At 32.0% G+C, this 21,235-nt stretch overlaps 1 protein-coding gene and 1 long non-coding RNA gene across 6 annotated transcripts; one reads left to right on the forward strand and one right to left on the reverse strand.

The window, feature by feature from the left end:
- Positions 1–1,841: 1,841 nt before the first annotated feature.
- Positions 1,842–4,063, reverse strand: LOC105736435 (uncharacterized). The gene is made up of 3 exons (XR_001112623.3): positions 3,655–4,063; positions 2,650–2,844; positions 1,842–2,557 (listed from the first exon to the last, which is right to left on the reverse strand). It is a non-coding gene; the product is annotated as an uncharacterized LOC105736435 (long non-coding RNA).
- On the forward strand, positions 3,879–20,051 carry LOC100872466 (histone lysine acetyltransferase CREBBP). 5 transcript variants are annotated; one of them, XM_086906602.1, is made up of 21 exons: positions 3,879–4,860; positions 6,308–6,463; positions 8,189–8,400; positions 8,503–8,877; positions 8,965–9,250; positions 9,340–9,645; positions 9,720–12,583; positions 12,666–12,823; positions 14,036–14,149; positions 14,230–14,364; positions 14,442–14,918; positions 15,000–15,165; positions 15,425–15,595; positions 15,666–15,899; positions 15,982–16,212; positions 16,302–16,421; positions 16,498–16,799; positions 16,895–17,305; positions 17,386–17,698; positions 17,806–18,226; positions 18,320–20,051. In XM_086906602.1, the coding sequence occupies exons 1-21, from the start codon at positions 4,779–4,781 to the stop codon at positions 18,793–18,795; spliced, it is 8,010 nt and encodes a 2,669-aa protein (XP_086762728.1). In that variant the 5' UTR covers positions 3,879–4,778; the 3' UTR covers positions 18,796–20,051. The 5 variants fall into 5 exon arrangements, with proteins under 5 accessions (XP_086762728.1, XP_086762730.1, XP_086762729.1 ...); XM_086906604.1 differs by having other exon boundaries at positions 17,389–17,698; XM_086906603.1 differs by having other exon boundaries at positions 14,039–14,149.
- Positions 20,052–21,235: the final 1,184 nt, after the last annotated feature.

Raw genomic sequence — 21,235 nt, forward strand, 5'->3', positions numbered from 1 at the left:
TTTTTATTATTTTAATTTTTTATTATTATTCTTTATTGTAACAATATATATTTCTCTGTATTGTTGTAAACTTTTTTCAATTTCCAGCAAAATATTAAGGACTGTAGTAAGAATAAGATCAAGATTCAAAAAATGACCTTGTGTCTTTAATCTATCACAATTATTTGTTACGCAAATATATAATCCATAAACTGGTATTGAATAATTAGAATTTTTGCACTAAGAAAATTATATATTTCTTTTTTTATTTAATGTAAGATTAAAATTATTTTTACTATATATTCGTACTTTATTTATGATAAAGTGCATAACAAATTAAATTTATAATTATTACAAATAATATGAGATGGAATCGTATCGTATCGACGGCGAGATTACAAAAACTGCGTCCCTTATCACAGTAGATAACGATGGCGATATCAGTGACTCAAAGCTAGCATGAAAATAACCCATTTGGTTTATAACAATTGAAATGTAACATTAATATAATCAATATTAATTTTTATTATGCAATTAGATTTTTTTTAATAATTTAATATATTAATCAAAATTAAAAATCGGTTAATGCATCTTTTATAGATATTTTGATTATTTCTTAAAAATATAGGAATACATTACGCATTATGTTATATAGAATTATTTTATAGTTAATAACAATTATTATTTTATTATAAAATATAATAGAAAATGTATATATAATATAAAATTAATCATCTAATGAATAAAAAATTAAAAAAAAATAAGTTAATAGAATAGCATCATTAACACTGTAACGTTTTTTTTTATGAATACTTTTACGTAACACTTGGGTAAGGACTATCGATAAATTTTCATGATGTTTGCTATTTTTACATATTTTCTCTGTATATATTATTCTTTACAAATAATTTAAAAAGATACAGTTCGAAAATGAATGAAATATTCGAAAGTTTTTTAAGAAATTGAAAACATACATAGTCAATTCTAATACTAATTATATTAAACATAAATCTGGCAACAATGAAAGGGTTCAGTCTCGGTAAGTCTCTAAACATAACCTATCTAATATGATTTCCCGCGATTTTATGAAATGTTTCTTTATGATAATATATGTTGTCATGGTAATTGATAAATAATGATATATTGAAATAAATATAATTTAAATATAATATATTCTATATCGCAATAAAATATTAAAATGAACTTGTGAATTATAGTATATTAATATATATAATTAATATAACACAATTTTATTTCTTATTTTATTTGATTTTTGCTAATTTTTTTCTTATTTATATATTTATTTAAGATTTTAAATTCAGAATTTAAATTTGATATTGTATTAGATTTTTACAATAAAATACAATGTTTTCAATAACATTAATGCATAATAAATCATAATTTTTATATCTTAAGATTTTATGAATTAATAATATCACAATATTAATATTATTAATATTAAAAGAAATTATGATAATATTATATTAATATTGTATTTTATAATATATTATAAAATTTAAAATCAAAGTATTTGGTTTTTTTTTTAGTTTTAAAGAATAAAGAATTATAAATGAATAGTTATTATTTTTCAAGAAAACTTATAAAATATTGATTTTTAATATTTTTTTGAGTTATAAATTTGAATTTTATAGTTCTGATTTTGCCAAAATATAATTATAGATTATATAGACATAAAAAATCTTATATTTTTTAATAGCATACTTGTGAAATGATGTAATGAAAGTAATTTAAAAGTTATAAAAAATACTATTTCATTTTTTTATCTTTCAATTTATTTTTTAAAATATATATTATAAGAAACAAATTTTGAAGAATAGGTAATAAATTATACAATTATACAATTTTTAAAAAAATTTAAAAATTTATTATAAATTTTTTTTTGTTTCAATTATTAAATATAAATGTCATAATATTAAAATAATCAATAGTTAATATCATAATGTTGGAATATTAAATTAATGAATCTAAGATTTATTTTTATAAAATTAATTATAATATAATTTTTTAAATATGTAATATCTAAGATATAATTCGCAATTAAAGTTTCACATTTTTTTATAAAGATAATGAATTTTTTTTAATGATTTGAATAAATATTGACATTTGTTATAAAATAATATAAATATTATTAAAAAACTATAATTGATTTTGAAAGAATATTAAAAATACATTTATTAAAAGTAAAATAAAATTCATCAGTAAAAATAACATTGAATATTTGATATCGTATTTTAAATTAATTAATTATTTAATTATTCTTATTATTATATAGTATATAAGTAAATATTATTAAGAGATTATCAAAAAAAATTATTAAGCTCACTTATTCTTAATAATTAAAATTAAAAAAAAATAACGGATATAAGCGACTAGCAACACCTCATAAAGAATCGCTGTCGCTGTCACTGAAATGGGTGGCTAGGTGGCTGCTGCCACGGCGTCATCTAATTCCCGTCCCATTTCCAATACTCCCTCTCTTCTCATGTTCACCTTTTTCTTTACACAATTCTGTGTATCTGACACTATCGTGCGCGTGCGAGCGCACACAAACGCATATCTGAAAGAGCGAGAAAGAACAAAGTAGAAAAAAGAGATAGAAACAAGTTCACGCACAATATATGCGTGCACTGAGTCGCGTGCCGTTCGCACCTATCACGAGTCAGATTTTCTTTCTCGAACAGAGGACGTTCTGCGCAACGCAAACTCCCCACCTTGTATATGTGTACATTCTTCCTTTTAACCTGTCGATCGAGAAATCCCTGGCCATCTTGTAATGATATCCCTTTATCACTCTTGATTTTGTCAATGCAGTAATAAATACAATTTTTGATTTTCTTATTATTCCTAATATGCAAATAGATATTTATTAAAAGAAAGTTTGTAGATACAAATTCATCATGAACATAATCATACAAATATTTTAATTTTATAATTAAAAAGAGAAAGCGATGTGGATATTTATACACATAATTTACAAATTTCAATGAATGAATCATGCATAAAAATGTTCAAAAAATAAAATTTTTGAAAATCAATAAATACTATTTAAATACAGAATTAATTGCTAAATATAATTTTGTAAAGGAAATATGATCTGTAAAATAAAAAAATGTAGTATATTTATATATTTAATGATTCTATTATTCGTATTACATAATACTTGCAAAAATCCTGAAGGTTATGTCGAAAAAGGTGTATATTCATAATCAACATTTTAATACAATTTTATAATTTAATACAAATTTAATAAAAAAATAGTTTTATTTCGAGAAAAATATTATATATGTAAAATTTATAAATGTTTTACTTATAACACATTACAATAAATATTAAAAGGTTTATGTATATATAAATATAAACAGAAAAAAATTTTAAATAATTTAAAAAATATGTACATAGAAATCATAAATTACAAAATATTTTAACGAATTTGTCTTGAATATATAAATTATATCATGCAAACTACTATCCCAATATTTTCCAGTAGCAAGAAACAATTAGGCTAGAATTTTTTCAATTTTTTTGAATTTTGAATATCACTAAAACGAAGTAAATCGTTAAAAGTACTTTATTATATAATTTTATCGTATTGTTAATTTTTTTTATAAACGTATTCTAATACCAATAATAAATCTAATTCAAGAAGCATCTTACAACCACTATGCAGGACCGGCCTTTATCAAATGGCGGCAGAGGAATAAACGAAATTCTCGCGGCTGTTGGACCGGCGGCGTGAACGTAATCACAGCGTTCGTGGCCTCGCAGCAGTTTGACCAATAATAGCAAGTGATTAGGTCACATGATCATGTAGACCAATCAGATGGCTAGTCTAATGTCACGGCAACTATACGGAACCAGTCGGACATTTTCTGACAAGCGTAGAAAAACTTCTCGTCAACAGCAGCCGCCATTTTACGTTAGCCGATACTCGTGCGGTGCAGAACTCTCGCGATCGCTTTTCCCGAGCGAATTTCTGTGGCGCGCGGTGGCCGCCCCGGAGCCGACTCATTTGTTCGTCTTTGCCTCCTGGCGTCCGTGATTGCCTCGAATGTGTGGGGAAAGCGAGCCGCGTCCGCGGTGATCATTCGCGCGCCCCGTGTCGCAGTGTACCAAGGCGAGAGAAGAGGAGAGAAAGATGGTGCCAGCGGGCCTCAAGAGCGATATCGTTGCTGCGAGCTAGCGCCGTGCGCGCAGCCAGTCCGCCACACTTGAGTGTTTGACGAGTCGTGAGCGACCGTCTAGACCGAATATAACGTGAGAACTCGTTTGGTGGTGTGTGCATTTAATCTGAGTGGTGATCCTCAGAATTACGATACTGATAGTCTTGTTAATTTCTTGGCCTGTTCTCGCGCGAGTGGTCCGTGCATCTATCGAAAAATTTACTGTGTGTGTAGGCTTTAGCGCGGGGTTCGACGTACCCCCGACGATGCCCAATGGTTGATCGTGTATCGAAGCGTGCTCGGGGACGCTCCACGCGCCGCGGTTTTCATTGTTATTGTCATGCTTGCGAATATGCTAAGAGCTTGGTGAATTTTTGCGGCTTCACCGAGGAGGAGGAAGCAGCAATACTAGCAGTAATAGCAACAGCAGCAGCAATCTTCTAGTGGCGTAGTGCAGCGTTTCGCCCGTGTGTGTACCCGTGTATACGTGCCTGCGTGCGTGTCTGCCTGCGTGCGTGCGTGCGTGCGGTCGTCCCGACTTGCTGCCGCCGCCGCCGCGTACTTGCTACCGGGAGTAAACAGCCTGAAAGAAGAAATAATTAATCCTATAAAGAAACCATGGCCGACCACCTGGTGGACGGCCCGCCGAATAAGCGGCCGAAGCTGGGGGATCCTTTTCAGGGGACTTCGGATTCCGCAGGTAAGTTTCTTAATTTCATCGCAAAACTTTGCTGAATTAGTCAGGGTTGCTACGCGACTAACCTTCAGGGATAAACGTCGCAAGTAGCACATAGGCGTTTTTAATTACATGATATATGCACATATCTTTCTTATTATTAAGAAATATATGCTCGTCGTTGTTTATCAAAGACACACTGTCAATTTTTTGACGGGTGCAATCCTTTGAGCAAAGTTATTATATATTGATGTTTTTCTTAAGAAATAAAACGGTTTTTCTTAAGAAATAAAACCTTCTTTCTGTAGTCTTAGTCTTTTTTTTTTAAAATATATTCAAAAAATAATATCTATTTTGACAATATTTTTATGTCGTTTTTGAACTTTTAGGAGTGCTGTGGTTATAGCTGATTGTTTCATTTTGTGTTACAAGTGTTATCCTTTGACAGGATCCTGTATTCAACATATCCTAATATCAATTAATTTTCTTTTTTTTATTGTTATGTATAATGATCGGAATTATATTTGACTGATAGTTAACTGTTTATAAACTAACCTAAATTGTTCAAGAAATATCGATGCGGAAATTATAATATAATATTGCTAATTGTTTAACGCGTTGTTATTAATGTGATTGAATAATGTAAAATTATTTTCTAAAATTCTAAATTAATAATCAATTTATTTATATAAAAATCAATAAATAATAATACTTCATAATTAGTAATACTCAATTATATCACAATACTGATGTTGATGATATTTTAATCAGAATTTTCATCTTTTTATATAATTTAATCTTAATTAGTAATTTTTTATATACTATTTCATTAAATAATTTATTTGAAAATTTCATCAAAATCATTTGACAATTGTTAGGCAATTTGCATATAGTGTATAAATTTTGCTCAGAGGTCATAAAAGTATTCCGTGTTTAAAAAGTAATTGTTTGTATTACATAATCTATAACTTCTTGTCTTGTTGCACGTTCTTTCTCTTAATTAAAATTTAACCTAAACAAAATAATAGTATTTTGTAAATTTTTTAGTCATCATTAAATTTAGTTCTTCTTTTATTTTTGTAGTGCATGGCAAATGCATGAAATTTAAATAATTATTAAAAAAAAGATATGCTGGCATGATTGATGCGCTAACCATCTCTTGATTCTTATTTTCCTTAAGTGCTACTTGATCACCTTAACAGTTTCTGAACTCAATAATAATATTTCATATAATCCCATATTAAATCAGTAATGACTGTGCCACTTAAATACTTGATGTATCAATCACAAAATTTAGTCAGGTTACACAAAATAAGTGGCAGACATAGTCTTTATTATTTAGGTTTATTCATATTAATTAAATTACTTTATTAAAAAGAAAATTTAGGCTATTTCTGCTGCTTAAAAGCTGTGATCCCGAAAGCATAGACAGTTTTTCTACAGTCTGAAATAAAAACTGTGATATATGTAGTGGGTATGGCGCCTCTAATGATGCACCATGCTTATACAAACTACGGGGGAGGTGGCAGTGGTAACATGCAACAAATGCAGGGCCCGCCACAACAACAACATCTACAACAGCATCAGCTGCAGCCACATTGGAACAACCATACCATCCAGAAAAGAAGTAAATATTATTACAAAACCCAGCAAAAAGTTCAAAAATATTAAATTTAGCACTACAGAATTTGTTTGTCTGTCCATTCATCTCATTTATTAGTATCATAAAGTATCATAAAGTTGTAAAATCATTTAATTACTTTCAATTTTTGTCATAATTTACTGCTAAAATGATTAAAACATTTTTATATTGTTCAAAAAATGTATATAGTTTTGGCATATTGTCACTATGGTTCAATAAAATTATTTTATTATTGTTATATGTAAAACTTAATGAACATAAGGATTACATTGTTTACTTATATAATAGAATATAAGAATAAATAAATGCAACAAATGTATTGTTTTATATTTGAGAGAAATTTGTTTCTTTTATAAGATACTGGAGAAAAATTGGATCACTCTGAATATTGTAAAAAATAAAACATTTTAATATATAATATTGAAAATATAAAAAGTTATGCTTTAAACACTTTTATGTGTGATAAATGTAATATGGACATGCGACACACATGTACAGAGCTCTAAAATTTTATACCAAATTAAAACTATTAAGTTTTGTTGTATAAATTTTTTAAATAAAATGTGATTATATGTTTAATAAGATAAAATTAAATTAGGTTGTTAGGTAGGTAATTATAATGTTTTGTATATAATTGTTTTTATATTTATTTATAGGTAATTGATACTATAATTAAAATAAACTGATTTATATTAATTGTAAGAGTTTCAGAAACTTTTTTTTAATGTTATAGCATTAAAAAAATATTCCATTTATAATAATAATTGTAAATACTCTTTAGAGTGATTATGATTTCTTCGCATGACTGTCTACTCTAAAGTTTGCCATTAGTAGCTTTGCTGCTTTTGTAGTTTAGCACGTCTTTATTGTGAAGAAATTTTTATTCTGCTGTAATATAAACTTCTTTAAGTTATGCTCACACATTGTATGTCTCATGTCTTATTTATTTATGTATATGTTTTTTATATTTAAATGTAGTTTGTGTAGAAATTCATATTGTTTTATTTTCTTTTTTTTTTATATATATATATATATTTTTTTTTAAATTTGCATTTGACCCCTTTTTTCTCCGTTGTTGTATGGTCAATTATGTAAGTAAGTTAAGGAAATATTTTTATATGATAAATGTATTTTAAACATTGTAGGTTAGTATAATTTGAACAAATATAATTTCTTACAATTGAAAATATGATATGTATATAAATGTCAAAAAATTTATGCATGTATATATATATATATATGCATGTATATTTACATGCAGGTATATTTTATAACATGCATTTATATTACATGTGGTAGTATGAAAATTTTATTAAATCTTTAGATAGAAGCTATGGTGACGGTGATGAATCTTATCTTTATATCATTTACTAATGGTTTTTTGGTCTCTATGGTATATGTTACATTTAATATCATAATCTAACAATATTTTTAACTAGTTATCTAGAAAAGTAATTCTTCAGTCATGGTGTTGAACTCTCTTATATATTTATAATATATAAATACATCCTTATATATATATATAATAATATATAAATATATATATATATATCTGTAAATAAAGAAAATATTTAGTTTCAAGATAAAACATGCTTAATATCATGATGCAGCATCTATGATTAGGCACTTTACTTTTGTAGTAACTAGTATCTTTTACAGCATTGTATATATCAAAATACTTTCATTACTAATGAAAATGTTTATTCTCAGATTATATAACAAACACAGATATGTTTGATCTTGAAAATGATCTACCTGATGATCTATTGTCATCGGGATCTTGGGGTTCTGCAACTGAAAGTGCTAAACCACCAGCAACAGGTCCAGGTCCAGGGCAGCAAAATGGTGCTCTTGATTCAGAACTTAGACAACATGTACAGCAACAGCAACAGCAACTTTCGCATCATCTCATACAACAGCAAGTTCGTATATATATATATTTATAAAATATGCATATATATGTCCTATATATATAAGCATATAAGTATAAAAAAAATGACTAATTCTGTTATTTTTTGAAACAGGGCAACAAAAATTTAGTTGCCAATTCATTAGCAATGGCTGCTGGAACTTTGGGTAATAAAAGTCCGAATATGCAATCTCCACCAAATGTTTCTGTCTCTAAAGTTGTTGATCCACAAATGGTTGTGAGTTTGGGAAATTTACCAAGTAGTATAGCCAGTTCCTTGGCAAATAATCAAATGTCCATTGCTAATTCGATGGGAGGCCTTCAATCGTCAATGAGCATGGCTGGAAGTAATCCTACCATGTCAATGCCAGGGGGAATTAATTCTGCTTTAGTTATGACCAGCAGTGCTAGTGGAAATAATACTATGGGTGGAATGGCAGGAGGAAGTTTAATTGTAACCAACAGTTTGAATAAACAACCTATAAATACTGTGAGTATTCAAATTAAAATATAAAGAAAAAAACTTATATGAATTTAAGAAAAAAAAAAAAAAAAACCTAAAATTTTATTTTTTTAGGTAACTATGATGGGTCCTAATACTCAAGGAATTCATCACCCTAGTGGACCACATGGTGTTGCCCAAATGCAAAATGGACCTGGAATAATGAATACTAGAGCTGTAACAATGCAACAACAACAACAAGCTCATATGGTTGGTCCAGCTCGAGGTCAAAGTCCACATCAACAAGTACATCAAGTTGGTATTGTTGGTCCTGGTCAAGGAGGTCCAAGAATCCAGGCTCCTCCAAATATGACAAGCATGCCAAATATGGGACAAATAGGTGCATCAAGTCCTTATTATGGTAATTATATCAATTATGTTGTATGTAGTCAGAAAGTAGAAATTTTAGGATATAGTATTACAAATTATAAGTATATAATTTGTAAGCAGGATCTCCAGCTAGTGGGCAAGGGCCTGGTGTTACAGTGTGTACTAATAGTCCTGTTGGAGTTGTTGCACCACAACAAAAAGGAGTGGGAACAAATATGACTGCCATGCAAGGTAACAGATTTGGAGGAACTGGAGGTCCTATTGGTTCTACAAATGTTGTGGGTGGGCAAGAAGGTGGTATGGCTCAACAAGCTCAACCACCTGCACCAAGTCCAGCCCAACCTCAATCTGGTGCACCAAGTGGAGGTCAACCTGGTCCACAACAAGCTACTCAGGGCCAAATGCCTGGCACAGGTGCTCCAACTGGTAAATAAATTGGCTATTTTGAAATAAATTTATTTTTTCAAACAAATTTAATTAGTTGATATTCATGTTTTCAGGTACTACAAAATCAACTGCTGATCCAGAAAAGCGAAAACTTATTCAACAACAATTAGTTCTTTTACTTCATGCACATAAATGCCAACGACGTGAAAGTCAAGCAAATGGTGATGTTTGGCAATGTTCGTTGCCAGATTGTAAAACTATGAAAAATGTATTAACTCATATGACTGCTTGTCAAGCGGGGAAAAATTGTACGGTACCACATTGTAGCTCTTCAAGACAAATTATTAGTCATTGGAAACATTGCAATCGCAATGATTGTCCTGTATGCCTACCTTTGAAGCAAGCAAATAAGAATAAAACGACAAATACTGCTGCAGCATCTACAACTCAACCAAATAGTCAACCAAATCCGAGTCAGACCGAAATGAGAAGAGCATATGACGCATTGGGAATTCCATGTCCTACTACGACACCTGGTTTAGTAGCTAGCCAATGTGTTACTAGAAGAATGCCAACACCAGGCATGCAAGGAACACCTGGAACTATAGGAAATGTCAGATTAACTCAACCTCAAACTCAGACTGCACCAGGTCAATCCATAGTTGGTGCTGGGCAACAAGTTGTTGCTCCAAATGTTTCTCTTCCTTTGAATCCAGATCCTAATACAGTTGGTGTTGCTAGTAATCAAGCAGCACCTACCACCGGTCCCACGCCTGCTGCTGCAGCAACTGCTGCAAACATACAACAGTCTGTTAATATGCAACAATTATTTGGTTTAAATGATTCAGGACAGCTTAGTGTTCCAAATGAAAATAGATTGGCTAATCTTCAACTTCCAGCTGGACTTCAACCAGGTCAAGTAACAGCAACATCTGTACAGGAATCAAAAGATTGGCATCAAACTGTAACACCAGATCTTAGAAATCATCTTGTTCATAAATTAGTTCAAGCAATATTTCCAACTCCTGATCCGCAGGCTATGCTTGATAAAAGAATGCATAATCTTGTTGCATATGCAAGAAAAGTTGAAGGTGATATGTATGAAATGGCTAATTCGAGATCAGAGTATTACCATTTGCTTGCCGAAAAAATTTACAAAATTCAAAAAGAATTGGAAGAAAAACGACAAAAACGAAAGGAACAACAGCAACAATTACATGCTCAACAGCATCAACAACAACAACCTCAACCTGCAGGAACATCTGGCCCAGGTTTAAGGCCATGTGCTCCTCCAGGTGTTGGTACTGTCCCGCCATCACGACCAGTTGGAACAGTTACCCCTAGTTTACGTAGTCATTCACCAAGTATGGGACAACTTGGATCTTTACCTACAATGGGCATTCCTCAGCATAACAGAATGCAATTTCCACAACAACAACAAACGCAACAACAAGTACAAGTTCAGGCCCAAAGTAATGTTCAAGCTCAGGCTCAAGCACAAGCTCAAGCCCAAATGCAGCAGCAACAACAACAGCAGCAGCAGCAGCAAGGAATTTTAGTCGGTCCATCTGGTCCTAGTCCAAATGGACAGTCGAGTTCCAATCCCAATGTGGTTCCAAATCCTGGTCTTAGTCCTTTTGGACAAGCACAAATGTCACAAGCAAGTTTAACCACTACTACTACGTCTGCAACAACTAGTCAATTCCCAACCTCAAATGGTACTTCCGGTTTACCTAACAGTCCTTTACAAAATCAACATCAATTTCCCGATATTATGAAAGCTAGACTGACTCAAGCAGCAATTGTGCATCAACATCAACAACAACAACAGCAACAGCCATCACAACCTCAATCTCAACAACAACCAAGTCAGTCGCAATTACAACAACCAACAAGTACTTCAAATCAAAGCGCTACAACAACCTCAATGCCACAAGCGCCATCACCTTTTAGTGGTATGCAACAACAAAGTAATCAACAACAAAATCAATTTAACAATAGTCGGCCTTTATCAGTTTCAACACCTAATGATAATGGCATCAGCACATCAACTCCACAAACAATACCACCTCCTGCTTCTAGTGGACCTAGTCCCGGTCCGGTAACAACGACAAACGGACCTCAATCTACAACTTCCACACCTAACACACCACTAGTTCCTTCATTAATGACTCCAAATCAGACAGTTTCTTCCGCTAATCAAACTCCACCTCATCCTGCTACTACACCATCTCCTGCCGGTCTTGCAAGTCTTGGGAAAGGTATGACATCTCAGGAAAGAGCTGCATTAAATGCACCGAGAACTTCATCCATGTCTTCGCAAATGGCTGCTATTACAGCTGCTTTAGATCGTGATAATTCTCCTAGTCCACCAATGAATAATAATAAGGGAAAACTGGATTCCATTAAAGAAGAAAATATAAAAATGGAAATCAAAACTCAAGAAGATGGTTCTGAAAATCATAGAATGGATGGAGGTAAAAGTGTTAATAATGATGTATCTACTAAAACAGAAAATAAAATGGAACCGATGGAAGAAGGATCCAGTGAGAGTATCATAAAAGAAGAACCTACTGGTATCAAAGAACCCGTAACTCCAATATCCAGTCAAGATACCACAGATATTAAACCATTGGTTCCTGAACCGATACAACCAAGTGGAACAACGGACAAAAAAAGGTTGTGTTTGTTTAAACCTGACGAATTACGTCAAGCATTAATGCCAACATTAGAAAAACTTTATCGTCAAGATCCGGAATCCATACCGTTTAGACAACCTGTCGATCCTCAAGCATTAGGAATTCCAGATTATTTCGATATCGTTAAAAAACCAATGGATCTTTCAACAATCAAAAGAAAATTGGATACTGGACAGTATAGTGATCCATGGGAATACGTGGATGATGTATGGATGATGTTTGACAACGCGTGGCTTTACAATCGTAAAACTTCACGCGTTTATAGATATTGTACAAAGGTATATTTACTTCAGAATAATTCAATTTACCATGTATTGATATCAATAGATTTTAAAAAATTTTTTTTTTTACTGATTTTAGCTTTCTGAAGTCTTTGAGCAAGAAATAGATCCTGTAATGCAAGCCTTGGGATATTGTTGTGGAAGAAAATACACATTTAATCCACAAGTACTATGTTGTTATGGAAAACAACTTTGTACAATACCAAGAGATGCGAAGTACTACTCCTATCAAAATAGGTCAGTATATAAAAGAGTTAAATAACTATGTACAACGGAAAATTTATTTAATAATTGAAAAAATAGTCTGCATGAAGGGAATATGTTAGTAGGTTTTATCTCCATCTTGCCCTTTAGTAATTTCTTACTTAGATAATTAGATATCTTGTTAATGACTTCTGTTGCTCCCAGCTGTCTTCAAAAATAACTGACATTAGTTGTACCTATTAAGTTTTAGAAATATAAATTGTCTTTAGGCGCATTCGACTTTCATGGTACATTTTTATTTTAAAAATGTTCTATAATTGAATACGCTAAATTAAATTGGCAGGCTAATTAACCTGTTTCGATTATATCAGTCGATACAGGTCAGTCTCCTGAACTACACGTTTTTTTCTTTTTCATTTTCTCTTTTTTTTTTTTATATATATATTTAACATATTTTTATTATATTTATAAAATATTTGCCAATGAATGTATTTTTTAGTACGCACATATAAAGTTGAAATTTTATTACGCATATACTTAAGGGATATATAGCTTTCTAATGTTAATCCTTAAAATTAGATGCTTTATGCATATATCTTGCTTTATAAATAATTTAGATTATGCAAAATAATTTTTAACAAAAAGAAATTCGTTTATTACTCTTGAGTATATGCAAGTAATTTATGTATATATTATATGGTGTCTAACTATGGCACTCTTCTCTTCTTTGTATGTTACCTTCGCTCTACCCATGGGTTGCGCACGCACACACAAATCCTTGTTTGCTGCTTGCTTCTTGTGTTGCCCGCGCCCCTTGCTTCTTTCTGACTCTACTACTTCATGCCACGAAAATTGATACTTGGAAATTGGACGATTGAAATTGGATACCTGATATTTGAAAACATAAATAAATGTAAAACAAATTGTATCTGTGATAAATGAAAAATAATGAAAAAAATATGTTAATTATATGAAATGATGATTCTCTACAATCTTTGAAATAAAATAATAATAATCATAATCATAATAACAATAATAAATAAATAAACGAAACGGATACAAATAATTGGCAAAACACTACTTGCATGTGTATAATTGCAAATACAAACAAATATTTATCAAAATTGGATACTTGACATTTGGATACATCGATTGGGGCGTAAAAAAAAAAAATTGATCTTCGTATGATGCACGCATGACATTGACGAATTGAAATTTGGATCTAAATACTATTGATTGGAACAGTAGTTTAAAGGCATATGGTCTTGTTTCCGACAGATACACCTTCTGTCAGAAATGTTTCAACGACATTCCTGGTGACACTGTGACGTTAGGAGACGATCCAACGCAACCCCAAACGTAAGTTCCGAAATAAACATATTAACATTTGTCACAATTATATATTATATTTAAAATAAAATAATTATAATTTATTACAGTGCCATTAAAAAGGAACAGTTCCAGGAAATGAAGAACGATCATTTGGAATTGGAGCCTTTTGTTTCATGTACAGATTGCCGTAGGAAGGTACATCAAATTTGCGTACTACATATGGAAACAATTTGGCCGTTAGGGTGAGTAAAAATATTCTAAATGTTTTTAAATAATATAAATAATATTTTACTTTTTATAATTAAGTCGTTTTTTACAGATTTACTTGTGATAATTGCTTGAAAAAGAAAGGTCAAAAACGTAAAGAGAACAAATTTAATGCTAAACGTCTACCGGTCACTAAATTAGGTACCTATATTGAAACACGTGTGAACAATTTTTTGAAGAAAAAAGAAGCTGGTGCTGGAGAAGTTGCAATTAGAGTCGTAGCATCTAGCGATAAAGTTGTTGAAGTGAAGCCAGGAATGAGAAGCCGATTTGTAGAAAACGGCGATATGCCTGGTGAATTTCCTTACAGAGCGAAAGCTTTGTTTGCATTTGAAGAAGTTGATGGTACCGATGTATGTTTTTTCGGTATGCATGTGCAAGAATATGGCAGTGAATGTACTCCACCTAATACTCGAAGAGTTTATATTGCGTACTTGGATTCAGTACACTTTTTCCGGCCTAGACAGTTTCGAACGGCAGTATATCATGAAATTCTTCTTGGATATTTGGATTACGCAAAACAATTAGGGTAAATTCAATCTCATTTGAAGAATTTACATATGTATGATTTCAATGTTAATATTCATAACAAGGTTTTTTTATTGTTTAGATATACAATGGCTCATATCTGGGCCTGTCCTCCTTCTGAAGGTGATGATTACATTTTTCACTGCCATCCTCAAGAACAAAAGATTCCAAAGCCTAAAAGATTGCAAGAATGGTATAAGAAAATGTTGGACAAAGGAATGGTTGAAAGAATCGTACTTGATTATAAAGTTAGTATCAATGGGTAATTAATCTAAATATATGATACAGTCTCTAAGTGTTACTTAAGATTTAATTATTATTCTTGAGTGTCAAACGAGACTAAAATTAATGTCTGTAAAAGCTAATGTTTTTATTGAATTTGTAAATTTAAACATAGGATTAACAGACTACAATAAATTTAATAATTTTGTTTATAATTTTTTAAAAATTTCATATTTCTATTTATAATTTAAAAATTAAAGATGATTCTTTATTCATTGATTTCAGGATATTTTAAAACAAGCAATGGAAGATAAACTTTCATCAGCAGCTGATTTACCATATTTTGAAGGTGATTTTTGGCCCAATGTTTTAGAAGAAAGCATCAAAGAATTAGATCAAGAAGAAGAGGAAAAACGTAAACAGGCAGAAGCTGCGGAAGCTGCGGCTGCTAATGCAGTAAGTATTAAATGGTATTATTAGAAACAATAATTAACAAAAAAATAATTATAAAACACTTGTATTACAGATTTTCTCATTAACCGAAGATTCTGAAACAGGACCAGATGGCAAAAAGAAAGGACAAAAGAAAGCTAAAAAGTCTAATAAATCTAAAGCAAATCAAAGAAAAAATAGTAAAAAATCTAATACTCCACAAACAGGAAATGATCTCTCTGCAAAAATTTTTGCTACTATGGAAAAACATAAAGAAGTATTTTTTGTTATTAGGTTGCATAGTGCTCAAAGTGCAGCCAGTTTAGCAGTAAGTATTTGAAATTATTTAAATAAATATTTTTAAATGATTAGCTTATATTTTTTATGTTCATCAATAATGTGTCTTTTAGCCTATTCAAGATCCTGATCCCGTTATTAATTGTGATCTTATGGATGGTCGCGATGCTTTCCTTACAATGGCCAGAGAAAAACATTATGAATTTTCTTCCCTAAGGCGTGCGAAATTTAGTTCTATGTCTATGTTATATGAATTGCACAATCAAGGTCAAGACAAATTTGTTTATACTTGTAATAATTGTAAGAGTCACGTAGAAACAAGATATCACTGTACGGTTTGTGATGTAAGTACAAAAATATAAAAATATTTTTATATTTTATATATATTTCATTACATTATAAATCGATTTAATAATATTATTTATTGCAATAGGACTTTGATCTGTGTATAAGTTGTAAGGAAAAAGATGGTCATCCACACCATATGGAGAAACTTGGTTTAGATTTGGATGACGGTTCATCGCCGGCCGATGCTAAACAATCTAATCCACAGGTAAATATTTTTATAAATTTAATTGTAACTATAATTTTGATATAAGTATAATTGACATATTTTAATTTTATATTAGGAGGCACGTAAACTTTCAATACAAAGATGTATTCAATCGCTGGTGCATGCATGTCAATGCAGAGATGCTAATTGTCGTTTAACAAGCTGTCAAAAGATGAAAAGAGTAGTGACACATACAAAAGTTTGTAAACGAAAGACAAATGGTGGTTGCCCAATATGTAAACAATTGATAGCATTGTGCTGTTATCATGCTAAACACTGCCAAGAGACTAAATGTCTTGTTCCATTCTGTTCGAACATCAAGCATAAGCTAAAACAACAACAGCTTCAACAACGATTACAGCAAGCGCAGTTATTAAGGTAAATGCATTAATATTAATAATAATATTAGAATAATTACATAATTTTATATATATACATATCGATCTTTTTTTTTTTTTTTTTTTTTTTTTTAGGAGACGAATGGCTGTGATGAATACTAGACCTACAGGTCCAGTGGGAGCGATGCAATCTGGACAACAGAGTTCGAATGTTACTATGACTACTGGTGTTGCTATGAAACCAGGAGTTAGTCCTACTAATTTACCATCACCACATCAACCCGGAATAGGATTGAAACCTGGGACTCAAACACCACCTGCTCATGTTCTTCAAGTCGTTAAGCAAGTACAAGAAGAAGCTGCAAGACAACAAGTACCACATGGTTACGGTAAAGTAACACCAGGTGGTGGAGTTGGTGTTGGAGTTGGTGTAGGTGGACAAACGGGTGGTGTAATGCCTCCACCTCAAATGCAACGGCCAATGCCCGTTCAAATGCCAAATCCTGGTGGTACACATCTTATTCCAATGGATCAATGGACAGCAAGGTAAGTTTAAAAATATATATATATATACATAAAATATTATATGTGCATATGTATAAATATGTTTATATGTTTATTTACAGTAGGTATCAACCGAATGCAGTGATGCAACAAAATCCTGGTTTAAGACAACAAACGCCGCAGCAGTTAATGCAGCAGCAACAACAACATCAAGGGCAACCAGGCATAGCAATGGGAGGACAAATGCCGAGACAAGCAGGAGTTCTCGGTGGTCCGGTTAGTCAAGTTGGACCACAAACTCAAACCATGCACAAGCACGTATTACAGCAACTTATGCAAACTCTTAAGAATCCCCATACTCCTGAGCAGCAAAACCAAATACTTCAAATACTCAAAAGTAATCCACCGATTATGGCTGCCTTTATCAAACAACGGGTATGACGATTAACTTTTTCTATATCTTGACTATTTACCTAAATTTGTCATTGTCGCTCGTGATTTTGATGATTTCTATTATCGTATGATTTGTTTTACATAAAAAGGCGCTTGCCGTTCAACAACAAAGTGGCCAATATGGCGGTGGAGTGGGCGGACCTTTGGGTCCTAATCAGCCTCAGCAGCAACCTGGTTTGCAGCATATGATGTCTCAACAGCAGCAGCAGCAACAACAACAACAGCATCAACAACAGCAGCAACATCAACAACAACAACAACAACAAGGTAGAATGCAAATACAAGCAATGCTGAATCAACAACAACAGCAGCAGCAGCAGCAGCAGCAACCTGTTCAGCAGCAATCACAATGGTATAAACAACAAATGCTGGTAATGCAAAGGCAGCAAGCTCAGCAGCAGCAGCAGCAGCAGCAACAGCAACAGCAGCAGCAGCAGCAACAGCAGCAGTTTACACAACCACCAGCACCGCCTTATGGGCAACAACGACCCATAAGGCCGTCCCTTCTTGGTAAGAATTATTTAATTCTGGAGAAAACGAGATTCGTTGAGCCGATTGGTTCGTGGTCTAACGTTTGCCACGATTCCGCGTATTCTTCCTCAGGTTATGGTGGCTTTAGCGAACAAGGATACGGTCAACCCGGCTTAAAACCAACACCACCTCCAATACCTTCTCCGCAAGGTGTGATGGGACCTCCAGGGATCTCTGTACAACAACAGCTAATGCAATCTGTTCGATCTCCACCACCAATTCGTTCACCTCAACCAAATCCTTCTCCACGACCGGTTCCATCTCCGCGTAATCAGCCAGTTCCTTCTCCTCGATCAGGACCGGTACCATCACCTCATCATCATCCACCTCATGGTACACCAACGCATTCTCCAGCTCATGAACTCGGTGGTCCAAGTGAAATGATGCTTTCGCAACTGAGTGGCGGAACAGGTGCACCGACCGGGCATCCGGGCGCTATGCCTCATCATCCATCTCCAGCTCCGCCGCCTACCAGTGGCACAGACTCGAGTGAAGTGACGCCCATGACACCGCAAGATCAACTTTCAAAATTTGTCGAAGGATTGTAGTGACTGTTAGTGAAGTCGATTAATACGAGTGATTACGTTAGTGGGCGAACGATGATCTCGCATCATATGTTAACCGTTCACAAAAACGGTCGCTGTTCCATCTCTCTGTCATGAAAACAGAGAAAAGTAACTTCCATCCGTTCTGCGTTCCTAGCTTCGTGGAGATCAGGTACAACTACTTACGTCCGGTACTCTGATGCATGGTATTCAGAGACGAGTCAGAGTACTATTGGTGCGACCAAATTAATCCGGATGACGCGTGTTTCCTCTTTCTATCTCCGAGTTAAGGTGCAGGAGCGATACAGCGTAATGTGGTGCTGCTTAGATGCTCCGCGAAGATTTTACAGCTGGCTCAATGGACACTTGAACTTACGTTACTGTATTCTCGTACCTCAACCTTGGCTCCCCAATTGACAACCGGTGGAACGACGAGAAACAATTATTTGAAATTATACACACAGGAAATCAAGAGAGACTATTAATACGTTCTCCCCGTAAATACATATACAAAAAAAAAAAAAAACACATTATGTCCCTGCCCTATCTTTTACTCCCTTTAAACATGACTTTTTCATCTATACCACCTTTTCCTCGCTGCTGCTCCTGTGCAGGTTGAGTGAAATCGTACAAATGTGTTGTGTATACTTAACGTTAATTGATAATTAATAGTTCAAATATTATTAGCGTAGCGATTATATGCAGTTATTATATACCACTATTATTATTATCGTGACAAGATGCAAAGTATATAACAAGATAAAATGGACTGTATGAAATGGAAAGATATTGAAAAAGAAATCAACAACATTGTATGTAAGGAAGGGAGAACAGAATTTAGAGGAAAGTTAAGTAATGTTAACTTAGGCTAATTTGTTATTAAGAGATCGCTACGGTTGCCGAAGGTTGTACCTTAGCACCATTAAATTTTATGGATCATTCTGAAATTAATCCTCAAATAATCTGTTGAATCGTCCTAAGAAAGATGATTCTCTCATAACAGGACAGGCGAGACAACACGGATTAACGGTGTCGCAACCAAAAAGTAGAAATTCACGACATGCTGCTATTTGCTATTATGGGAGGATTTATAAATCGTGTTAATTTTGAAAGAAAAAAAGTTTTTCAAATCGAGGGTCCAACATGTACAGTTCAATCAAAATATGTAGCTATGAAGCGTAATCGAAATGGACCCTCGCGTGAAAAGCGTTCTGTACATACTATACTATTATTACGATAATAATAACGATTATTATTAATTTCCCTGTCTATTATGAATTTATTATTATTAATATTATTGCTATTATTATAATTATTATTGATTCTTAATAATTATTATTATTACTATTACTACTATTACTACTACTACTATTACTATTACTATTACTACTATTGCTATTACTACTATTACTACCATTACTGCTACTATTACTACTACTGCTATTATTATTATTATTATTATTATTATTATTATTATTATTATTATTAATATTAATATTATTACTATTATTGCTGTTATTATTATTATTATTATTATTAATATTATTACTATTACTATTATTATTATTATTATTACTATTATTATTATTATTATTATTATTATTATTATTATTATTATTATTTTATTATTTTTATTTTTATTATTTTTATTATTATTATTAATTATTATTATTATTTTATTTTATTTTTATTACTATTAATATTATCATAAAAAAATTTAAAACGTAGGTATAGTGTAATATTTGGGAAAAAAGCGAGAAAGGGATTCACACATGCGTTATAATTAATATGGGCTATACCTTTGCACGATAAATCCGAGAAAAGAGATACAACTGATACACGTACACGTACATACCAAAATTACGTGACTATGCCAGTGCTGTATCATAGTAAACTGTAAATGTAACTTTTCCTCCCTTTTTTCTTCGATACCTATTTAAAAGACTAGTTGATAATGAATGATGCGTGAAGGTGTACTTCGAAAGTCCGTAACATCGGATATTTTTTAAATACACGGTGTACAATGTAGCTATCATGTAATCAAGCTATAACCGATTTAGTCGTAATCAGAGTTACTAATGACACACGCAACCAATGTGCGGTTCATAACACAAACGTGACGTTTCCGTCGATAAAAGCGCGGTCCGATTCGAAATAAAACCGGAAAAATTATGACCCGTTTGAGAAAAACGTTTTAAAATATATATTTGTCACGTTCTAATATATTTATGATCAAACATATGACATCTTATATCTCTATATAACTTACATACACGTCGTTACATCTATGCCTTTTTTGAATTCGTTAAAGAAAAAAAGAAAAAAAGAAAAAAAAAAAAAAAGAAAAAAAGAAAAAAAGAAAAATTATTTTATAAAAACAAACGGAAGAATTTATGAGATTGGGAGGGAGTAAGTTTAATTACAAAAAAAAAAAAAGAAAAAA

The sequence above is a fragment of the Apis florea genome, unplaced genomic scaffold (genome assembly GCF_048593485.1).
Source record: "Apis florea isolate Af1SG1 unplaced genomic scaffold, ASM4859348v1 contig_2495_pilon, whole genome shotgun sequence".
Taxonomy (NCBI): domain Eukaryota; kingdom Metazoa; phylum Arthropoda; class Insecta; order Hymenoptera; family Apidae; genus Apis; species Apis florea.